Source organism: Rhamphochromis longiceps, linkage group LG14 (genome assembly GCF_057381845.1).
Source record: "Rhamphochromis longiceps isolate RC_006_pf linkage group LG14, R_longiceps_female_GT1.1, whole genome shotgun sequence".
Classification (NCBI taxonomy): domain Eukaryota; kingdom Metazoa; phylum Chordata; class Actinopteri; order Cichliformes; family Cichlidae; genus Rhamphochromis; species Rhamphochromis longiceps.
In genome coordinates, this window is record NC_140570.1 from 15,742,166 (window position 1) to 15,762,623 (window position 20,458).

A 20,458-nucleotide genomic window follows, 5' to 3' on the forward strand; every position below is an offset into this window, starting at 1 on the left:
TAATAAAAGTGCAGACGAGAGCCAGGTTGGGCGGTGTTGGGAGCTGCCCGTTGGCGTCGCTCCAGGCTGTTTGTAGTTCTTCCTATGGACGCCCTCAATGTTTCGTTATTGCCGGGGACACCGAAATAGACTTCAATTCCCAGGTAATGGATTTTTAACCCTTAAGTCGAGTATGAGACGAATATTATCTGCGGTATGAGCGCACACATTTTAACCATGTTTAAGAAAACATAATATAATATTGATATGAATGTGTATATGCGTCTACAGTTAAGATTTGTGTCTACAATTAACATGACACGAATGATAAGGTAGCTAGCTATCAGAAGAACAAAATTAACGGTTTTCACGACGGTCAAGAGAGTTCGCTGCCAAAAAGCTAAAATATCGTCAGTTGCGCAGAAATACCAGGCTTAATTAAAGGTACGTTAATACTGACAGGATGCGGCTGTTAACAATTATTAGCATTGTGCGTTACTGCAGAACGTTGTTTGCTAGGGAAACTGTGCTAACCGCTAACCTCCAGGACCATTATTAAGCTGGAGGTTAGCTTTTACAAACAAAGAAACAAAACAGAGAGAGAGAGATGTGATACATCTTTGCTATTTCATAAAATAATCAAGAGGCTGTCGTCAGAATGGTCAAAAAATATGTTTGGAATGAGAGTAACTTGAAGCTTTACGGATTCACAGACATACAAGGAAGCTGGAGACAGTTACTATTTCACCTCACGCCTAAACTCTTTGATCAACGCTCATTGGACCAATCGGCGTGGAGTGGGCGGGGTCTGCGGCAAACGAAGAAACAGTGAGCTGCGGAGGAGAGCAGCAAAGAGAGAGACCGCACTTATTCATCCTTCCATCCCAACCAACCGTACGCCCTTTATCGGTAAGAACCGTTTCTGGCAATAATACATATAAATACATATCTATGGTTCAGTCACAACGCCGGTGCTGATTTATGTGAACCATATTGAGATAAGAAAACCGTAAGTGCTCAGCTTTTGCACGATAACAGAAGAATGTGATATTTCTGAGTTTTTCCACTGGAATTTCTGTTTATTAAGCTGTCAGGAATGAGTAGGTGTAATGGGGCATTTTATGGACGAGTGTAAAAGGATTATGATTGCTGTAATCAACATGTGTGGGCTTTTAATAGGGGGGGCGGGTGGAGACGCACATTGGAGCCAAACGTATTTTTTCCCAAGCCCACACTGATTAAAGCCGTTACCCGTGTGTCCACTACCCAGGGCTATTTAATTTTCATCGGTGGTGCATGGTTAAATTGTTGTAGTTCTTGTATGGGTTTTTTTTTTTTTTTTTTTTTGTTTGTTTGTTTGTTTTTTGTTTTTGAACTGAAATCAGCTTCAGTCGATGTGTTGGGGCTCTTGTCCTTGAAATATAGGCAAAGGCGCATTGAGTGAATGTGTGTGAAATAACGAGGCAGATTGTAGTAGCTTGGTCCTGCCTTATCCCTACCCCACAGTAACACACATACACACCACTTGTTATTCCTTTAATGCAGATCTCTGTATATGAATGTGTGTGTACATGATGGCTTTGATGGCCATCGATAAGTCAAATGTATACCTACTGTCTGTTTTATTTATGTTAAATAGCAGTGGACAAAAGAAAGACGGAAAAATCTGGTCAAACATTGCAGTAAAAGATGGAATTATTGCAGTATGATTAGATTGCACTAAAACATTTATGATTTTATTTTTTTTTTGGTTATTTTTCTCATGATATCACCTATTCTATGTGGCATTTATGTGAGTAGCAAAGCAAAAGTCCGCAATAAATATTTCAGCGTTCCTCTCTCATGTCTCATTCTCTCAATCCACCTCTCACATCTGCTTATCTCTGCCACTAAAACAGTGACTTTTCTAAATCCTCATTTAGGGAAACAGGAAAACAGAGTATCCTTTTAGGTCATAATCTCAATGTATTAATCCCATATGGATTTGAATCACTGGTTAATCCCCGCTGATAGCCTGCTGTTTGCCCCCCTGTGCCTGCCTACGGTTTCAGCGCTAGCATACATGTGTGTGTGCGTGTGTGTTCTCTCTTTTCCCACAGAGTACTGCATTAATTGCATTTCAATAATTAAATGTCTTTCAAATCGTCCTAGCGAAACAAAATGAGAGAGGAGGGAAAAGTAAGTGCCTGGGTTTGAACGGCACAGCACGCCGAGCTGTGATTGCTTGTGTGTGCGAATGCTAACAAGAACCTTACAAATCTGTATGTGTGCAGGACTGCTGACGTGCATCTGTCAGCTACACGTGTGGCTGCGAGAATAAGGAGCAGTAAGTAAGATACTCTGTTTCCTCAAGCTGGGACCAAGCTTGCTATGTGCTGCCGTGTGAACCATAAGAAGAAGTTTAACATCTGTGTTCTGCAGTACGTGTCTTCGCCCCACAGTTACTGAGCACACTGTGCATGCAGTGCACTTGTGTGGTCTTTCTTCTGCCTTTTTTGTTCTGCGTAAAATAAACTAACAAACCGAAGCACGCTACCTGCATATACGCTTTCAAGCCGCAGGTTTGTCCCGAGTGTGCTCAGCGGCAGCAAATACACAGGATATTTAGCTTATATTTGGACAGATCTGAGGATGAGGGAGCAGAAATATTCCAAGAGAAAGCAGTCAGGTGAGGGGAAGACGTCAAAACAACGGAAATAGCTCATCTTAGATTTAGGTAGCAAAGCTGCCAAAAGCTGGCATCCCAAATTAAATGCATCCATGTTGGAAAGCATTGAAAACATAGAGGATCTTAACACCTAAAGCTACCTAAAATACTGAGGTATGCTTTTAAAAATTTGTAAACGATTTAAAAATTGTGTGTTTATCTGCAAGTGTGAGTATTGCATACAATTAAAGGGTTTTTAAAAAATTATTTTGTTTCATTTAACAAGTGTAATACGTACCTGTGTTTATACACTTGTACCCTGGAACTGATCTGTTGATTGATTTGTGATGCAAAGTGTAGAGGAGAGAGGATGAGTGCAAGTAGAAGATCTATCTGAGGAGGAAAATAAAATGGTGACAGTCATTTGATAACCCAATCTATATGCAAAACACATACTACTCACAAAGTAGACTGCTGCTTTTGCACCACTAGCTGTTCAGCAGGTACTAAGTGTAGACACAGGATGCATGACCTCACCTGGCTTGAATGCAGCCGTCATGAATGCACCTGTGCATTTCCTGCTATCATGTGTCTCCTCTGGGGAAAAAAAAAACAAAAAAAAAAACAAAACAAGATTTTCGCATTGCCCAGCTTCTTTTCTTTTCTTTTTTTTCTTTTTCTTTTTTTTTTTACATCTGTAGTCAGAAGACTTTAACTCAAAATCAGTTTAATTTATTCCCTAAATGTTTACACCTGCAAGCTAACAGTTTCGAAACCTTCATTATCACTCTGCCTCTCGGCAGCCTCGTCACAGCTTTTTATTGAGGATCACCTGCCTTGTCTCTTTTTTCTTATCTCTGTTACCACCCCAGATATACGGGCACTGCTAGGTCTGTAAGTATTTGGACAACGACGCATGTTTTTTTTGTAGTTTTGCCTTGTTTTGTAAATCAAGCCATCAATATGGGATTAAAGTGCAGACTTTCAAAGCATTTTTTTTTTTTTTAAGTTGCATTAAATGTGTTGAAATTTCGACTTTTTTTTTTTCCAGAGATTACAAGATGATAATAAGACAAACTAATATAATTGTAAAAATCCCTTGCAGTCATCAAATGCTTCAGTTTCCCTTGAGATGCCAGGCCTGTACCGCCTTCAGTAACTAAAAGCTGCACTGTTGTGCCTGACCTGACCATTGAAGAATATCCAGTTTCACTGCCTTAAAAAAAAACCCTGGACTGCTTTTGCTTTGGATCATTATCAATTTATATTGTGAAGCGCTGTCCAATCAGTTTTGCAGCATTTAGCTGAATCTGAGCAGAGAGTATAGCGTCACCTCATCAATAAACAATAGCTGCCCAGCTCCACTGGAAGCCATATAGACCCATGTCATAACATTGCGTTGTTTGACAGATAATATGCATTTCCTTCCTTCTCCATACCATTCTCTTCTCATCATTCTGGTACAAGTTCATCTCGGTTTCATCTGTCCAAAGAATAATCTCCAGAGCTGTGTAGGCTGTTTCAGATATTTTCTGGTAAAGTCCAGTCTGGCCCTCTTGTTCTTCAGTGTAACCAGAGGTTTGCAGGTTGTTGTAAACTCTGTATTTACATTCTTAAAGGAGTCTCTTGATTGTAGACTTTGACAGTGACAGTCCGACCTCTTCAAGAATGTTCTTGACTTGGTTAGATGTTGTGAAGATGCTTAACCTAACCATAGAAATAAATCTGTCATCATAGTTGTCTTCTGTGGTCTTTCAGACCTTTTAATGCTGCTGAGCTGCTCAGTGCATTCATTGTTTATTATATTTAATATTCCACTGAAAAGCTACCAAATGCTATCGAATCAACTCTAGATTTCTCATTTTCTTAATTTGTAATAAAATAATTAGGGAGCACGCCTCACCTAACCATGAAACTGCTTGTCAGGAAATTGATCAATTTACTTTGGACTCCCTGAAAATCGGCGACGGTGGATAAGAACGGCTGTAATCCATAAACAGCTAATAGAGTATTTTTGTTGAAAGTCTGACCTTCACTTACATCCTGAACGTTTTATTTAAAATACACTGTAGCAATGCACAGTCCCAAAGCTGCACAAAAATCGTGTCGTTGTCCAAACACTTACGAACGTGACTGTATGTGTACGCTTCCCCCACAGGACTAGTTGATAGTGACCTTTCCTATGCTGTAGACCATTTGAAAAAGCCTCCAGTCTTTTCACTTTTACCGCTGACCCCAAATAAAGGCCGATCCAATTACAACTCAAACCTTCTAAATGTGCTCCCACAGCACCAGAGGGGGGTGGGGTGTGTGTGTGTGTGTGTGTGTGTGTGTGTGTGTGTGTGTGTGTGTGTCCGTCCTGATATGGACGAAGAAAAAGAGACACTGTTTGGTGTGCCAGGACAGAGCGTGGGGAGCAGTCAACCATCTTGCCATGCCGTGCAGGGGGCCGTGAGATATGACTGGCTCAGAGTCAGTGCTGCTAAGCTACCTCCATGCAGCTCCTCAGTACACCTCCTGCCACAATCATATTTGTCTGTCTGTTTTTATTTGTGTCTTCTCCTCTTTTGCTAATTTTCTACCAAAAAAGGGTCCTTGTACCTCTCTGTGAGTGTGTGTCTGTGTATGTGCTTCTCCCTCTGGATGTCTCTGTTAGCAGGGATTAATAAAGAGTTGTTAACCTCTGTTTGCCCTCTGTGGAGTGTGCAGTGAGCATCTTGGGACTCCAGGCAGCTTCAATAGCACAGTGTGTCATTACTAACAAGGCACTGGATAAGCTAATGTTCTGACATTAGCCATGCACAGGCTACATTCAATCACATGGCAAACAAAAGTACCACGGGAATGGTTGTGAACTGCAGGGCCAGAATTAGAGTGGTGCTTAACCAAACTTAAACAAAGCTGATTGCACCTACTTATGCTTAACAGTTACTAAATAACAGTGACTAATAAGGTGTTGCTACAGCACCGACTGCTGTGTCATCATTGTGGCTTGCACTCTCAATCATACATAACCCATCCTTCACTAATAATAATGCTATAAAAGCAGCAGACAGATTTAGGTAATCAGTCCTGAGCCTGTGGAAACAGAGTTTTCCTCTCCTCTGTATCCCTGTGTAATACAGCACAAATCTTCTGTTCACTTCTTAGTTACAGAAAGAATAACAATCTGTAACACATTTCACGCTCGATTACAATTTCATGTGATTGAGAAAACTTAATTCATTAAAATGGCCCCTTTCCAAATTAAAAGCTATAAACGAGTTAATCCCAAAGTTGTTGGAGAGAAGATGATTTTTTTTTTTTCACTCCCTTTCAAAAGCTAAACGAAAGAATTGCACAGAATAGAACCGAGCTGCTATTTGGATTTTAGTGTTCCTGTTAATTTGAGCTAAATCCTAACTAATTTAAAATATTGTGCACGTTAGCTGGGATTTTTGTGATTTGGTTCGTGTCACTGTCTTTTACTTTACCCCATTTTAGCATCATGTTGCCACTAATGTATACCACCTGGTGATAAAAGAAGTCTGAGTCATTAAATTGTAGCAGCTTTTTGTGTTATCATTCCTTTGAATATTAAATAACTCCCATCATATAAAATTTTTGCTGTTTTGTTTCATCCATTGCACATTATTCTTTTGTGAGTGCTTTAACATTTTCTGCTGCATTCATTTTAAGTAAACAGAGGTGAGCATGTACTTTTGCAAGGAAGATGATTGTGGTTTGAAGGGTTGGGTCCCTGAAAGGGCTTCTTTAGATAACATCTTTGCAGCCATTTAGCTGCAGTTAGCTGCTTGGTTAGATGGGAGCAGGGGGCGTGAGCAGACCAGACAGTTTGATTGATGAATTGGATGAAATTTATTGTGCGCTGTAATGGAAGTCTCTTCCCTCACCACAGGAGTTTAGTGCTCTTTGACTGCAATGGGCTCCACCAGCAGTGGGCTTTATTGCAGCCCTCCCTATGTAAATATTTCCTTGTCCTTGGGATTCTTCACATGAGCGGTTGAGCAACAGGTACTCATTAAGCTGGCAAAATAGACGCTCACAGAGACACGAGCAGTTTAAGATTAATGATGCCCGTTCTATGGAAGTGTAATTGTTTTTAATGCGGGCATGCATGCTTCTTTTGGCATCTGGCTTAATTCAAATTCATGTAAACTGCAGCTTCTATGGCACCTCTAGGGAAAAGTTTAAATTCATGAATGATAATCAGACGCCATTATCTCCATACTGCAAAGGCCTTTATAAGCTAAACATATTCATGGTGAAATGGTAAATGGCCTGTATTTGTATAGCGCTTTTACTAGTCCCTAAGGACCCCAAAGTGCTTTACACAACCAGTCATCCACCCATTCACACACACATTCACACACTGGTGATGGCAAGCTACATTGTAACCACAGCCACACTGGGGCGCACTGACAGAGGCGAGGCTGCCGGACACTGGCGCCACCGGGCCCACTGACCACCACCAGTAGGCAACGGGTGAAGTGTCTTGCCCAAGGACACAACGACCGAGACTGTCCAAGCCGGGGCTCGAACCGGCAACCTTCCGATTACAAGGCGAACTCCCAACTCTTGAGCCACAATCGCCCCAAATCACACCAGATCGCCCCTGCCAGTCTAAACAGATCATCCGTTGCAGAAATTCAAGGTTTTTCTGGGCCACAGATGATCATAGACATCATTCTCTGCAGTCCCCCCCCCAAGGAATAGGCCTTGATGAAACGGGTTGTTAGCATTTTCACAGAACTTGTCAAAGCTTCAGCAGTTTGGAGTGTACTTGGAGCCAAAGTGAAGTAGAGTGCTGAGATTTGAAGCGTGCCTAAGCAGGAGGCACAGTTGGAGGACTTTGCTGCAGCTCCTTGTTTCCAGGGAAAAGTGGAGAAAAACAGCAGAAGTTTTCCTTGTTTTTGCAAAATAACCAGCTGCAGTCAGTGCGTGTGTGCGTGCGTGCGTGTGTGTGTGTGTGTGTTTGTACCAAACAGTTTTACGTGACAGAACTGTAACTGGTGCGCAGAGTTCTTGCAAAGAGACGAGGTTAGTGAAGACCGAAATTGCTGAACAGATTCATAAAATGTATATCTGCCTAAACAGAAGGAGAAAGAGAGGGTAGAGGGAAAAAAAAATCTGAGGACTTGTCTCCTGGCAAAATGAAAAATGTCCATCACTTGTAGTTGCCGTAGAAACCTTGTCTTGGAATTGCATGTGGAAACGTGTGTGTGTGTGTGTGTGTGTGTGTGTGTGGATTTGAACAGTGAATGAGGATGTTCATGTTTAATAAATTCCTCCGGTCTCCGAAGCGTGCCACCTCAAGGTGTTGGGTTTAAATGGCAGTAAGGATTAACCTACGTGCTGTGATTTTGGGTGACGTCATGCTTTAATTGTGGAAATGTCAACTGCCGATCTGTTTTGTCTGAGAATTAGGATTACACTGAGAGATTAAAGGCTGCCTTTAAAGGCCACAGAGTTTAATCGCACAGAATTAATTCAGTTATCAGGATTAAAGTCTTGCAACTTAAACCATAAAGGATTTTCTGACATATTAGGTTCTTTCAGTCACGAGAGGACATTATGTGTAGCTGGGTGTTGTCTTTCCTGGATTACCTGGGTGGCATGCTGGGAGACCCACTTGAGAAGATCAGCGCCGAAGTTGGTCTCATAGTCGTCAGTGGTTAAAATGGAAGAGTGTGGGATCCTCAGCCGAAAAAGGTCAGAATGGTGTCGATGTTACAAGTAAAAAGCCAGCCACCCATGGTGTTATTATCCACTCACACATGCACACTTGTATGCAGACACACACACAATGAGGTGCGCGCACAATTGCACTCTACACTGCTTTCCCCGACTTTACTGCATGGCTGGATCTTTCCTTACAGAAAACAAGGCTGACTGTCTGAGGAAAGTTCAGCTCCCACAGCTCAGAAGGTCAGGAACATTATCTCCATTTACATCTGTGCCAGCCGCCCCCTCCTTTCCCTCGGCCCCTTATACTTTCTCTGGACTTCTCTGCTCTCTGTAGTGTCAGACTTACAGCATGATATCTGAGAACAGGTGTGCATGTAACGAATGGTGTAATTAACAAATACATCAGCGTCGAGCCTTCAAGGAGTCATTTAATCTTTTTTTTTTTTTTTTTTTTTTTAAGTCTATTTGAAGTTGATGTTCAAGGCCGTACCCACCGTTTATATACAGCTAGTTTAATGCATTTATTTCTTTTCACATTTTGGTGTTTTCACTCTGCATTTGTTGACCATAATGAATGAAAACATTAAAGGATAATGGTAGAGTCACTGTCACCAAATCCAATGAAAGCACACAAACCAACAGCCTGTCAGTGTGCATGTCGGCCTGGAGCACATTCGTTTTAACTGAAAATGTAAAACAAAAAGCAAAAAGTCACATTCTTCAAACCCGCTGGGCAAAGGTTGCTTAAATAGGAGTAAATTGTGAATCGGCTGGGGACTATTTTTAGCTGTGGACTAATATGTGTTTCTTGCTCTAGGGTGACAGTGCGTGTGGTATTGAGACAAAATAAGTAAACAACAGTGTCCATGTTGACTTTAGTGAAGCAGCATGTTACTGGATATGATTGTGTGGCTCGTTGATGGGTTTTTAATAGGTTTGGGAGCGTTGGGACACTATAATGAGCTGTATTAGGCTTTGGTTACACAGGCAATCAGCAGTGTCTTTTTAGGGTCAGCTAATGGTTAATTCATTGACTCTCAGCTGGCAACTGTGATATTTTAAATATGATCAAGGCAATCAGATTGTATACTAAAACTGCAAACACCTAACCAATTAATATTGTGTCTGCATGCCTAAATGCATTGAGTTGCTGCCATGTGATTGGCTGAACAGGTGTACCTAATAAAGTCTCCTCTGAGTGTATTACTTGGTTACATGGAGAGCAAAGTGTAAGTGACAAGGGATTCTGGAGGTGACTGCGTGTGAAGGAAAATTGGAAAGTCAAATAAATTTCCATTTGCTCAGACTGATGGATGCAAATCCACCAGGCTTCATGGTCCCTGCAATGCCAGAGTACAAGACAAGTTCTCGACTGTCACCTGAGAAGTGTCACCTGAGAAGGAAGTGACATGTGGTGGTGTGCAATTTGCAACAGGAATGAGAGCAACAGTACGGTGTAAAATATAAGCAGGCACGTTCAACTGTACTGGTTTAATCTGGGGTGTTACTTGAAGGTTGAGGCTAGCGATTTTTGTTCATTTATTTCCATTATTTAAGTCTTTCAGTACTCTCTGATTTTCCTTTTCTGTGAAACTCACTCTCTTCTCTGCCTCTTTCTTCTTTTGATGGTTTAAATCTTTTAAAAGAACGCTTGTGTTCTTTTTATTTTTCTAAACCAAAGAAAAGTTACTCTTTTTTCCTTTTCCCCCCTCTGTGAGCTGTTTTTACCGTCAGATTGTGAGTAAAAGAAATAGTATTACAGGAACATGTTGATCCACTGTGATCAGGTAGCTGTTGGATCACAGTGGAGGACTGTGGTACATGAAGCATGCAGCAGATACAGTAAAGTGCATATAACAGTGTAGCAGGGCTGGACCGGTTCATTTCAGGAAGGTAGATTGTTTGCCACATGCCAGAGCAGAGCAGAGGAAAGAACAGGATGCAGCAGAGTGGGGCACTAATTTTCTGGCTGCTGCCCATTGTTTATGCTGTTGACACTCAGGTACATTGTCACCACCAACACCTGCCATCTCGCACGTGCAGCCAGCAGATTCCAGCCGGGCTGCTAATTGAACCCTTTATACAACCTATAATAGTAACAGCACAACAGAGAGACAAACAGCAAAACAAATGCTCTCTATCTCACGCGCCCTGCACCTGATAACTTCCTCCATGTTTATGGAAATGATCACTTGATTTTTTTTTTCTGTTTGGCCAGCAAAAAACAATGTTGCTTGGCAACAAGAGCGCCACAGTGTGTGTGTGTGTGTGTGTGTGTGTGTGTGTGTGTGTGTGTGTGTGTGTGTGTGCATACTCCCCATCAATCTGGGGATGTAAAGAGAGAGGGAGAGAGGAAAGGAGTGGTGAGGACAGGATTAAATATGGATAAGAGCAAGAGGGGAAAAGAGGGCCAGAACTGTTGGCATGGCAAGATAAGGGGAAGGATGGAGGATGAGGGGAAGGTAAAGGCCTTTTTCCAAGTCACTTACTCTCCACAAACGGAAAGAAAATTGCCCGTTCACATCAGAAACCTTCAAAACGCACAGAGCAAAGCATGTTTTAAAGGAAAGAAGCTGATTTTACTCAAGATGATAAGAATGGCCATGAAATATTTAGAAGTTCATTTAGCGGATGTGCTCTGAATAGCAGTACTCGCTGTAGTCAGCTTCACACATGTACTGTATGTGTCATGGCCTCTTTTGTTCTTTTTCATACATTTTAACAGTATTTTTCCATTTCTCGGATGACTTCTGCTACCATGTAACACTGAACATCATGATATCTACTGTACATCTTAGGATAATGATACATTACCTTTGCAAGAGTCCTACTGCTTCTTATAGCGCTTTTGGTCGATTTAATTTAGAAGCAGGTATAAACTTCCTGTAGCACCTCAGCTCTGACTGTTACACTGAATGTTACAGTAACATCATAGTATAAAACATTTTTCTAGAGTAAGGAAGTGTTTTTGTAGATTACAGTGCATGCGATGTCTAGCTGACAGTACTTTACTGTGATTTAAGGAGGAGGGAATTTGGCACAGTGAGTATTTGTATACATGTATTTTTTTTATTCCCCTGTAAAATTAAAATGGGCAGACTGGTTGATTGACAGATGTTTTCTAACTCTCTCTCGTCCTATTCATCATCCTACATCTCTACTGTGTCTTTCATCTCTGTCTGTCTCTTCCAAAAATCCTCTTGTCCTTCATCTCCCCCGCTCAATAATCTTTTTTGCTTTATCACATTATCTCTCCTGCGTGTTGTTGTCTCTACCTTTGCCTCTCTGTCCCATCTAAACTCTACTTTTGACCACATTTCTTATTCCTAATAATTTTCTCTCATCTATATGTCTGCATCCTCCTTTTTTCCATCCTTCCATATATCTTTGGCTCTCTCCATCTATATTTCAAACATATTGTTCAACTTAATTGCCTCTCCTTCTTTTTTCCTTCTACCTTGCTCCTCTTATCCCACCGTTCTCTCAATCTTCATAATAAATTTCTCATCTTTCTTTTTCTTTCAATCCACTGCATACCCGCCCTCTTTCACTCAGCCCTCTGTGGTCTGTGCTGCGATGTTGATCCTGGACGTTTTGTCCCCGCTCCTCCTCCTCTCCATCCTGTTGCCGGGCTACGGTTGCCGTGCGGCTGACATTCCAGAGGACACTACATCAGAGTTCTCGGTCAGACTGTACCAAAGGCTGCAGGCAGCAGGGGGTCAAGACAACATCATTTTCTCCCCGCTGAGCGTGGCCGTGGCCCTGGGCATGGTGGAGCTGGGAGCCAGGGGGGCTTCACTAGAGGAGATACGACAGGCTGTCGGATTCAGCCATCTGCTGCCAGGTGAAACGTGTTTATAAGCAGCAGTTCACACACACGTCAAGGTCAGGAGTAAGTGAGTGGAGATGAGTCTTTGACACAACAAATGCAAATGTATTTCTTTACACAAGAGGAGTAGGATTCAGGGGCTCTCCTTCTCTTATACACCTTTATACACATGAACGATTGAAACAGTTATATATTGTATTGTATATCTATTGCTATGGTGCAAAAATAATATATTATAGAATAGAATATTATTTATAAGCTGAAGTTGTTTTTTTACTCTATGTTACCACTCAAAGCTCTTACTACAAGCCTCAGTCAACCATTTATGCGTTCTTTGAACCTAACATTCATTTACACTCTGATGGATGGATCGGAGGTAACTCTGGGTTCAGTGTCTTCCCGTCCATCCATCCATTTTCTTCCGCTTATCCAATTCAGGGTCACAGGGGAAGGCTGGAGCCTGTCCCACCTGTCATAGGGCGAGAGGCGGGGTACACCCTGGACAGGTCGCTAATCTATCGCGTTGCTGGAGAAGGCATGGATCAAACCACTGACCCTCCAAATAGTGGACGACCCGCTCCACTGACTGAGTCATAGCCTCCCCTGGGTGGGGGATGGGGAGAGGTTCACCGGAAAGATTGGATCAATAATTTAAGGAGAAAATTTGTCAAAATAAGATAAAATAATTTGGGGGTTTTATTCGTTATAGTACATAATAGAATTAAAAGATTCAGAGGACCTGGACACAAGAGATGAAGTGATATTGATAGGCTATGATCTGTGGACCTTCAGACATCGCATTTAAAATAAATAAGGTTTTGTAGTGTAACTCACAGGAACCGTTGTTGGTAAAAAGATTTTTAAAATGCCTCCATTTTCTCTGTGATGAAGCGTTTTTAAGATGGACTGGTGCAAAGAGGAAAACTGCCCTCTATGGGTCGGACAAATTTTAAAAAATCTTGGATTTTTAGAATATGTATTTTTTCAAATGATCTTGTATAACAGCACATGTGATGCTCAAAGCTTTTAAATAATGTCTAAAGTAAGAACGTGTGTCTGTCCTTTTGTTCTCCAGGTGTCGAGTTCTCCTTGCTCCAGAACCTGACAGCGGCCCTGTTGGATGATGACAGCCACTATGTGATCCGATTTGCCAACAGCCTGTTTTTGCAGGAAGATGTCACCTTTAACCCAGAGTTTCTGCATTTGATGAAGAAGTACTTCCGAGCTGACGTGGAAACGGTTGACTTCAGCGAATCGTCTGCCGTGGCTGAGCAGATCAACAAATGGGTGGAGAATCACACCGACAGTAAGTTACAGAGAGAGGGAAAAAGTGGGGATGCTGTTAAAGAGACTGAATGAATGCATACTGATAGATATACAGCTATCCTCTGTTAAAATCTGCCTGATGTTTAGGAGTCTGGAGTAATGGATTTAAACATACAGCAATGGTAGTAGCCTCCATGCACGTTGCTAACCAAGAGCATGGTGTATGCGTGCACCTTCTTCTTCAGACAACAACAATCCGATTATGAGCTGCTGACATGGTACATTGTCAAAGCAGTTGCAACACCTTGGTTTTTGTGTAATTGCATCCACATGCTAAAAACCACCTCAGTAGGGGGCTATCTTAGCGCTAATGGAAACCAAGGTGTTTTAAACAAAGCGTACAAATCGCTCCCTCCAGGTAAAATCCGGGCTCTGCTCTCAGCCGATGACTTCAGCAGCGTGACCCGTCTGACCCTGGTGAACGCAGTTTATTTCAGAGGCTCCTGGAAAAACCAGTTCAGGCCGGAGAACACCAGGACCTTTTCCTTCAGCAGAGATGATGGCTCTGAAGTCCAGACACTCATGATGTACCAGCAGGGAGACTTCTACTATGGTAGGAAAGAACAGTGTATGTGTGTGTGTTTGCAGTTTTAGATTTGTACTCATGGCATTTTCTCCGCAGGCCTTGATTTTCAGCTCATATTTCCTGAGGTTATGTAAAATGTTAATCTTTGGGGCGATCGTGGCTCAAGAGTTGGGAGTTCGCCTTGTAATCGGAAGGTTGCCGGTTCGAGCCCCGGCTTGGACAGTCTCGGTCGTTGTGTCCTTGGGCAAGACACTTCACCCGTTGCCTACTGGTGGTGGTCAGAGGGCCCGGTGGCGCCAGTGTCCGGCAGCCTCGCCTCTGTCAGTGCGCCCCAGGGTGGCTGTGGCTACAATGTAGCTTGCCATCACCAGTGTGTGAATGTGTGCGTGAATGGGTGGATGACTGGATATGTAAAGCGCTTTGGGGTCCTTAGGGACTAGTAAAGCGCTATATAAATACAGGCCATTTACCATTTACCATTTGTTGTAAAATATTCATATGTCATGTCGAGTGTTATTCCCTGAAATAGGCTCCTGTTTTCAGCTCGGTTAAAATTCTGTTCACTCGCACAGACACCGCTGGTACGTCTTTTCAACTTAGTGGAGGTTTTGAAAGCTTTTCGTGTCAGAAATATCAGCACTTAATTGTCACAGTCTGTGCTAAGCTGTGCGCTACTATATTAGTTTTGAAGGTACAAATAAAGGGAGGCTTTTGCTTTGTTTTCTTTTTAAGTGTGTTGATTTCTTTTTTTTTTTGTTGTTCAGCATATGTCCTTTTTTCTTTTCTGTTAGCCTCTGGAGGATGTTTTATCTGTGTCTAGTTCTAATACCATTAAAGTAACCCAAACTTTTATATTCCTTTTTTTTTTTTTTTTTTTTTTTTTTGCTTAAATGTAATGATCTGCAGAAATCTGATTAGACTTTTTGACTTCTGTTATTAAGTCTTTGTCATTAAGTTGCAACATGCACACTGTTTTGCACAATGCAGTAGTAATTTTTTTGTAACCAAGTTGTGATGTTACAGTTTAGTTATTATGTAACTAAATCGACGTAGGTGCCATTGGTTTATTCTCTGGATCTATGCTGTCTTTAAGTTCCAGAGCTTAGATGTACTGTACACGGTAAATTTCTGTTTTGCTGGGAGATGCAATACTGCACAGAACCCTGCAGTTTGTCTGCTGTGCTGTTACATGTGACTGACTCTCGTCTGTTTCTTCCGCATCCTTCTTAATGTGCCGTACTGCCAAAAACAGTCGCATCACAGTCTTATGGCTCTGCTGCAAACGCTGGTGCATTTCAGTTATTTTGGTCCCGTCTGTGTACGACTGCAGCGAGGATGCTCGCGCACACCTACATTCACACATGCTCACATACACAGGATCAAGGAAATTTGTGCATGTGTGAATGGGTGTGGATATGGCGTATTTGAGAGCTGCAAAACAAGGACAGGTCCTTAGGGAAATGGTTGCTTTCTGCAGCACGATCCACAGAGTGTGATTGTGCATTATGAAGCGAAATCATATTGGTTAAGTAAAATGTTTCGGGAGGCCACATTATCTGCTGCGTGGCTGCTTCCCTAACAGCAAGAATGCTCACTTAATGAAGGGTGTTCAGTCTTTTTGTTGTAATTTTCCCCTTTAAAGCAGCTTCAAAAGAAGATTTGTGTGCAAAGAATGGGATCAAATTCTTCATAGACTTTATCTTATACTCCAAAATCTAAGCAGCATGTTCAGATTGAACTCTTTACCCCTTAAAAGCTTACTAGGAATTACCCCTGAAGCCAATTTCTGTCATATTTCAGGCTTATAAAACAAAATGACTGGGTGTGCATTAGAAGTTAGTGAGGGTGGTCTCTGCTATGCAGCTACACATCTTTATTGATATAAACTGAGGTGTTTTTGTTTCACTATTGTTTTTTACCGCTATACTTTACAGGCTTACTTGGTTTAATTTCCACCTGCAGAAAGTCATGATCATATTTGTGCGGCGGGGGGGGCATTTAACTGAAAGACATAGTCAAACACACTTACTTTCACTGCATAACTGAATTTTTCTTGGGCTTTCAACAGGGTGCTGTTAGTACTAGGCGACTACATACAGTATACAATGGATGTAATCCATTTTCACACAAAGTGTAAGCAAAGCCTTTGAAGTTAAGCGTCAGTGGTTTTTAATTAAAGCATTGGGGGAAATGACCACACGCACTCTGTAATCAATACAGCCAATCATTGCGCCTCAGCGTGCTTCCATTTGTAAATGTTCCTCCTCAGTGAACTTCACAAACCCATTACAGGGGGCCACCAGCACATACAATATGAGCGTGCAAGCTTTTGCATATATCCATCAATACCCACAGATTTGTATGTTTCCTCCCTATCAGGCGAATTCAGTGACGGCTCACAGGAGGCCGGCGGTGTGTACCAGGTGTTGGAAATGCCCTACGAGGGAGAGGACATGTCCATGATGATCGTTCTTCCTCGGCAGGAAGTACCTCTGGCCTCCCTGGAGCCCATCATTAAAGCGCCGCTGCTGGAGGAGTGGGCTAACAATGTCAAACGACAGAAGGTGGAAGTCTACCTACCGAGGTGAGACTTTTATATATGTGCAAGTCCACTCACCACCTCTCACTTATGTTGTGGTATGTTTCGCTAGCTTCATCTGTCACCTTTGCGCCTTTAGACCATTTACATTATATAGTCCCCTTTTTGAATCCCAAACTCAACTCTAAGTCAAACCTCACCTGTTCAGGTTTAAGGTGGAGCAGAAGATCGATCTGAAGGACACTCTGCAGGAACTGGGAATAAAGAACATCTTCACCAACAATGCTGATCTCTCTGCCATGACAGGTGAGGCATAAAAATGAAGCGCATAAACTTCTAAAACGCTTCAGTATGTAACATTTAATACTTGTTCTTCTGGGGAGCAGTGAAATAGCCTTCAGTACTTTCCAAGGTAACCAAGGTAACTGGCACTGAGTGGGCAGGTCAGAGCTGTCACGTCATCTGTTAAAAATAGATGCACAGAGTGAGACAGGTAGATCCACAGAGGCAAAGAAATAGGGACATAAATATGTCAGGGTAAATAACGTGGACACATAAGTAATATTCAGCTAAATTGATAACTACTTAATATTTGAAACAACTTTATAATGTCAGTTTCCCTCAGGATTATCAATCTAGCTCAAGACCACTTGTTCTTATCAGGTGGAGTTGGTGATGTATAGTGAAACAGAGTAGGCAGTACTGAATTCGGGCACATCTTGCACTTGCTAACACTTCCTCAGCCAAATATCTACTCAGAGGACACGCTCTGTTCAGACAGGCTGGTAGATAACTGGGGGCAATGTTAAAAAGCAATCATTGGCTAAAGAATAGTTTCTAACCAATGCTTGTGACTTGATGTGACCCATATGTTTGGCTTGCAATCCTGATTCAGTCAGTAACAGGATATATTCTAGACCTCAGCATAGATATGCATACATCTTATAAAGAAAAGGCGATGTGCTGTGTTTTTTCTGTGTACATTATCCAGATGTTGAGGATCTGTACATTGGGAAAGCGGTGCAGAAGGCCTACCTGGAGGTGACAGAGGAGGGGGCAGAGGGAGCTGTTGGTTCAGGTATATTTTTGTGTTTTAGTCCACACATGACTAAATGCATGGCATTTTGTTGTGTATAAATGTTGATGTTTTTTTTTTATTTTTATTTCCCCGTGTCTTAGGAATGATTGCCCTGACCAGGACTCTGGTCCTGTACCCACAGGTCATGGCTGATCACCCATTCTTCTTCATTATCAGAAACAGGAGAACAGGTGCGTTAATCTCTGTGTGGAAAATACGAGTAATCTGTGGTTTGTGCGTCTATGCATCACCTACAAAATACATATTTTAAGTAAGCTGGTACATATAAGGGATACGTTTTTGTTTTTGTCTTCCTCCAGGGTCCATCCTCTTCATGGGCAGAGTCATGACTCCTGAGATCATCGATCCCAACGACCATGACTTTGACTCCATGTAACTGTGACATGAGGTCACACAGTCTCAGCCAATCAGATCCTGACGTCATAAATGCTACCTATCTTGTGTCACCATCTTCAGCTGTGTTTTATACTCTTTATGGAAAAAAAATAGATCTATAAGCTGAATATTATATGATATATTATATATTGAAACATGACATTTGACACGTTACGTGGCTGTGTTTTGATACTGGGAGCTTTAAATTCCTGGATAGAGACGTGCAGAAAGAGGAAGCTGTAAATATTCTCTAGTAAAGTAGGGTTTGTATGTATGTGAGCTGGAAGTACACCTGGGATGTAATTCGTGCACAACCCTTTTAAGTTCAGCAGCTTAATACTCACTCACACTCATGCCCACAAAATGCACAAAACCCTTCCTCTTTGGAAATATTTACTTTAACTTACATCCCTGTACATTTGACATTGTGTTCTATATACATATATATGCTCAATATTTATTGCAGAATAAACATGTGCAAACACTTTGTCCTTATATGATAAATCTTAGTAATATATCTGTTCCAGACAGTATTGAGACATTTTTACACTGTAGGCACATGGCTACACTGCTAATGAACTAATATGCCTTATCACATCAGAGTGGTTGATTAAGACCCAGCTGGGCGTCTTAAAGCTTGCTAAAGCGGTTGCTTTAGAGAGTGACTGGAGCATGCAGGTGCGCTGAACAAGATCTGCTGCACTGCTTTGGATGTACATACAGGGAGAAACAGTAACACCAGCTGTATTGAGTATTTTATTCAATAAAAACATGAATGTGTTCCCATCAAAATGTACCACTTTCTTTGTGTGTAGAGGTTGTTTGCTGTCTTGTTTTTTTTAAAGGTAGGTACCACTTTATAATACATCATGCAACTAAGGGTGTAATTTCCCTGTAATTAAATGGAATTTTAGTCCATTTTAATTTTAAAATGAAATGTAAATATATTAACATGCTTTTTTTAAAGGTTTAAATAATACTGTAAGTAAATTTAAGGAGTCATTTTAAGGACTGCATCAATAATTTTAAGTACTGTCTATTTTCTTGGTAATTTTGTGGAAAAACAAACAGTTTCCCCTTGTTACCTTGGAGTGGCTTATTCTATATATTCTTATTTGATATTTATTAAATTGATGTGCATAATTGATTTCTCTATTATTCAATTGTCCATTTTTACTCAAGGTGTAATAAAATTACTTGGAGTATAATGTGTGTCTCCTCTCCTGTAATAATAGTTAAGCAGGTTAAGCCACTCCATGATACAGCCCACACCCCAAAATGTGCAATGTACATATGTATTTTAATTTCCACTAAATTACCAGGAAATTATGCAGTGCTTAAATTTACTTACAGTATAATTGTTTATTTATTTCCAGCAAAAACATGATTTCTTAGCCCCTTATTCGAATGTCCCTGACTTTAAGTACTTGCATGTAAATATAACTACATTATATTAAAAATGTTGAAATCTGATTTAGGTGCTGGGGAATTACGACTTTCATCGTGGGCGGTGTTATAAAGTGTTACCAAAAGTTAAACGCACTTTTAATTCAAGGACACGACAGCTTGTGCGGATTGTAAACAACAGGCCTTTCCCTAATTCTAAAGCTGCATAACCACTAATGCGCCAAACCAGCTCCAGCTGTGTCTTTTAAGAAACGAGTGAGTGAATGATAAACACGCAATGCTTTAGCTATTGAAGCCTTTGGAGTTTAGCCAGTCATTTTCCACCAAAGGCATCTTGGAATTATTTCAAGCCTGCATAACCCTCCTGAACACACATGCACGCAGATCATGTAACTGGTGAAGGGAGTGAGACCTGTGCTCTGGTCATGCTGCTGGTCATGATCACTATCAGGTACTCAGGAAACTGTCGGTATTTTAATATATCTTAAATAGAATAAAAGAATCCTGATTAAAAAATATTTTCCTTTTGTTTATATGTAATGTGTTTATATGTAACATTTATGTGCACATCTTTTGTTACGTTTGCCACACAAAATGAAGTTGGCTTTCTTAAAGTTATTAAGGAAGATTATCATATAATGAGTCTGTCCATCGGAAGCACTAAATCAGCTAACAATAAGCCAAAGCTCTATGCAAAGTTACAAGGACTCATTTCCACACTGCTGTGCAGTTCCTAGTGTTTTCACTTAACTGTGAGAAGTGAGATTCACTATTAAATGTTAAACTCAATAAGCTAAACTATGGAGAAACAATAAGGTTTAAGAAGGTATTCTTAATCTAAACGTCTTAAACGAGCAGCGATGATATCTGCTCCATATACCTTCATTGTGTGCTCCTCTCTTACCTCTTCTGCCCCATAGTGTACAGAAACTACAAGAAAATACAAAGACTTTTCTCTAGCTGCTGTCTATTTGGACAGCTGCTGGTTAAATATTTGCAGTAATTTGTTTTTAAGAATTTCCGTTTTATTGTTTGGTCTGGCT

The 20,458-nt window shown here is 41.1% G+C and overlaps 1 protein-coding gene across 1 annotated transcript; it reads left to right on the plus strand.

Moving 5' to 3' along the window:
* Window positions 1-7: 7 nt before the first annotated feature.
* On the plus strand, window positions 8-19,803 carry serpini1 (serpin peptidase inhibitor, clade I (neuroserpin), member 1). The gene is made up of 10 exons (XM_085380045.1): window positions 8-143; window positions 693-888; window positions 11,870-12,158; window positions 13,219-13,449; window positions 13,828-14,022; window positions 16,375-16,579; window positions 16,743-16,840; window positions 17,526-17,612; window positions 17,714-17,803; window positions 17,933-19,803. Exons 3-10 carry the CDS (start codon window positions 11,891-11,893, stop codon window positions 18,007-18,009), a joined length of 1,251 nt encoding a protein of 416 aa, XP_085236171.1. The 5' UTR covers window positions 8-143; window positions 693-888; window positions 11,870-11,890; the 3' UTR covers window positions 18,010-19,803.
* The last annotated feature ends 655 nt before the right edge of the window (window positions 19,804-20,458 follow it).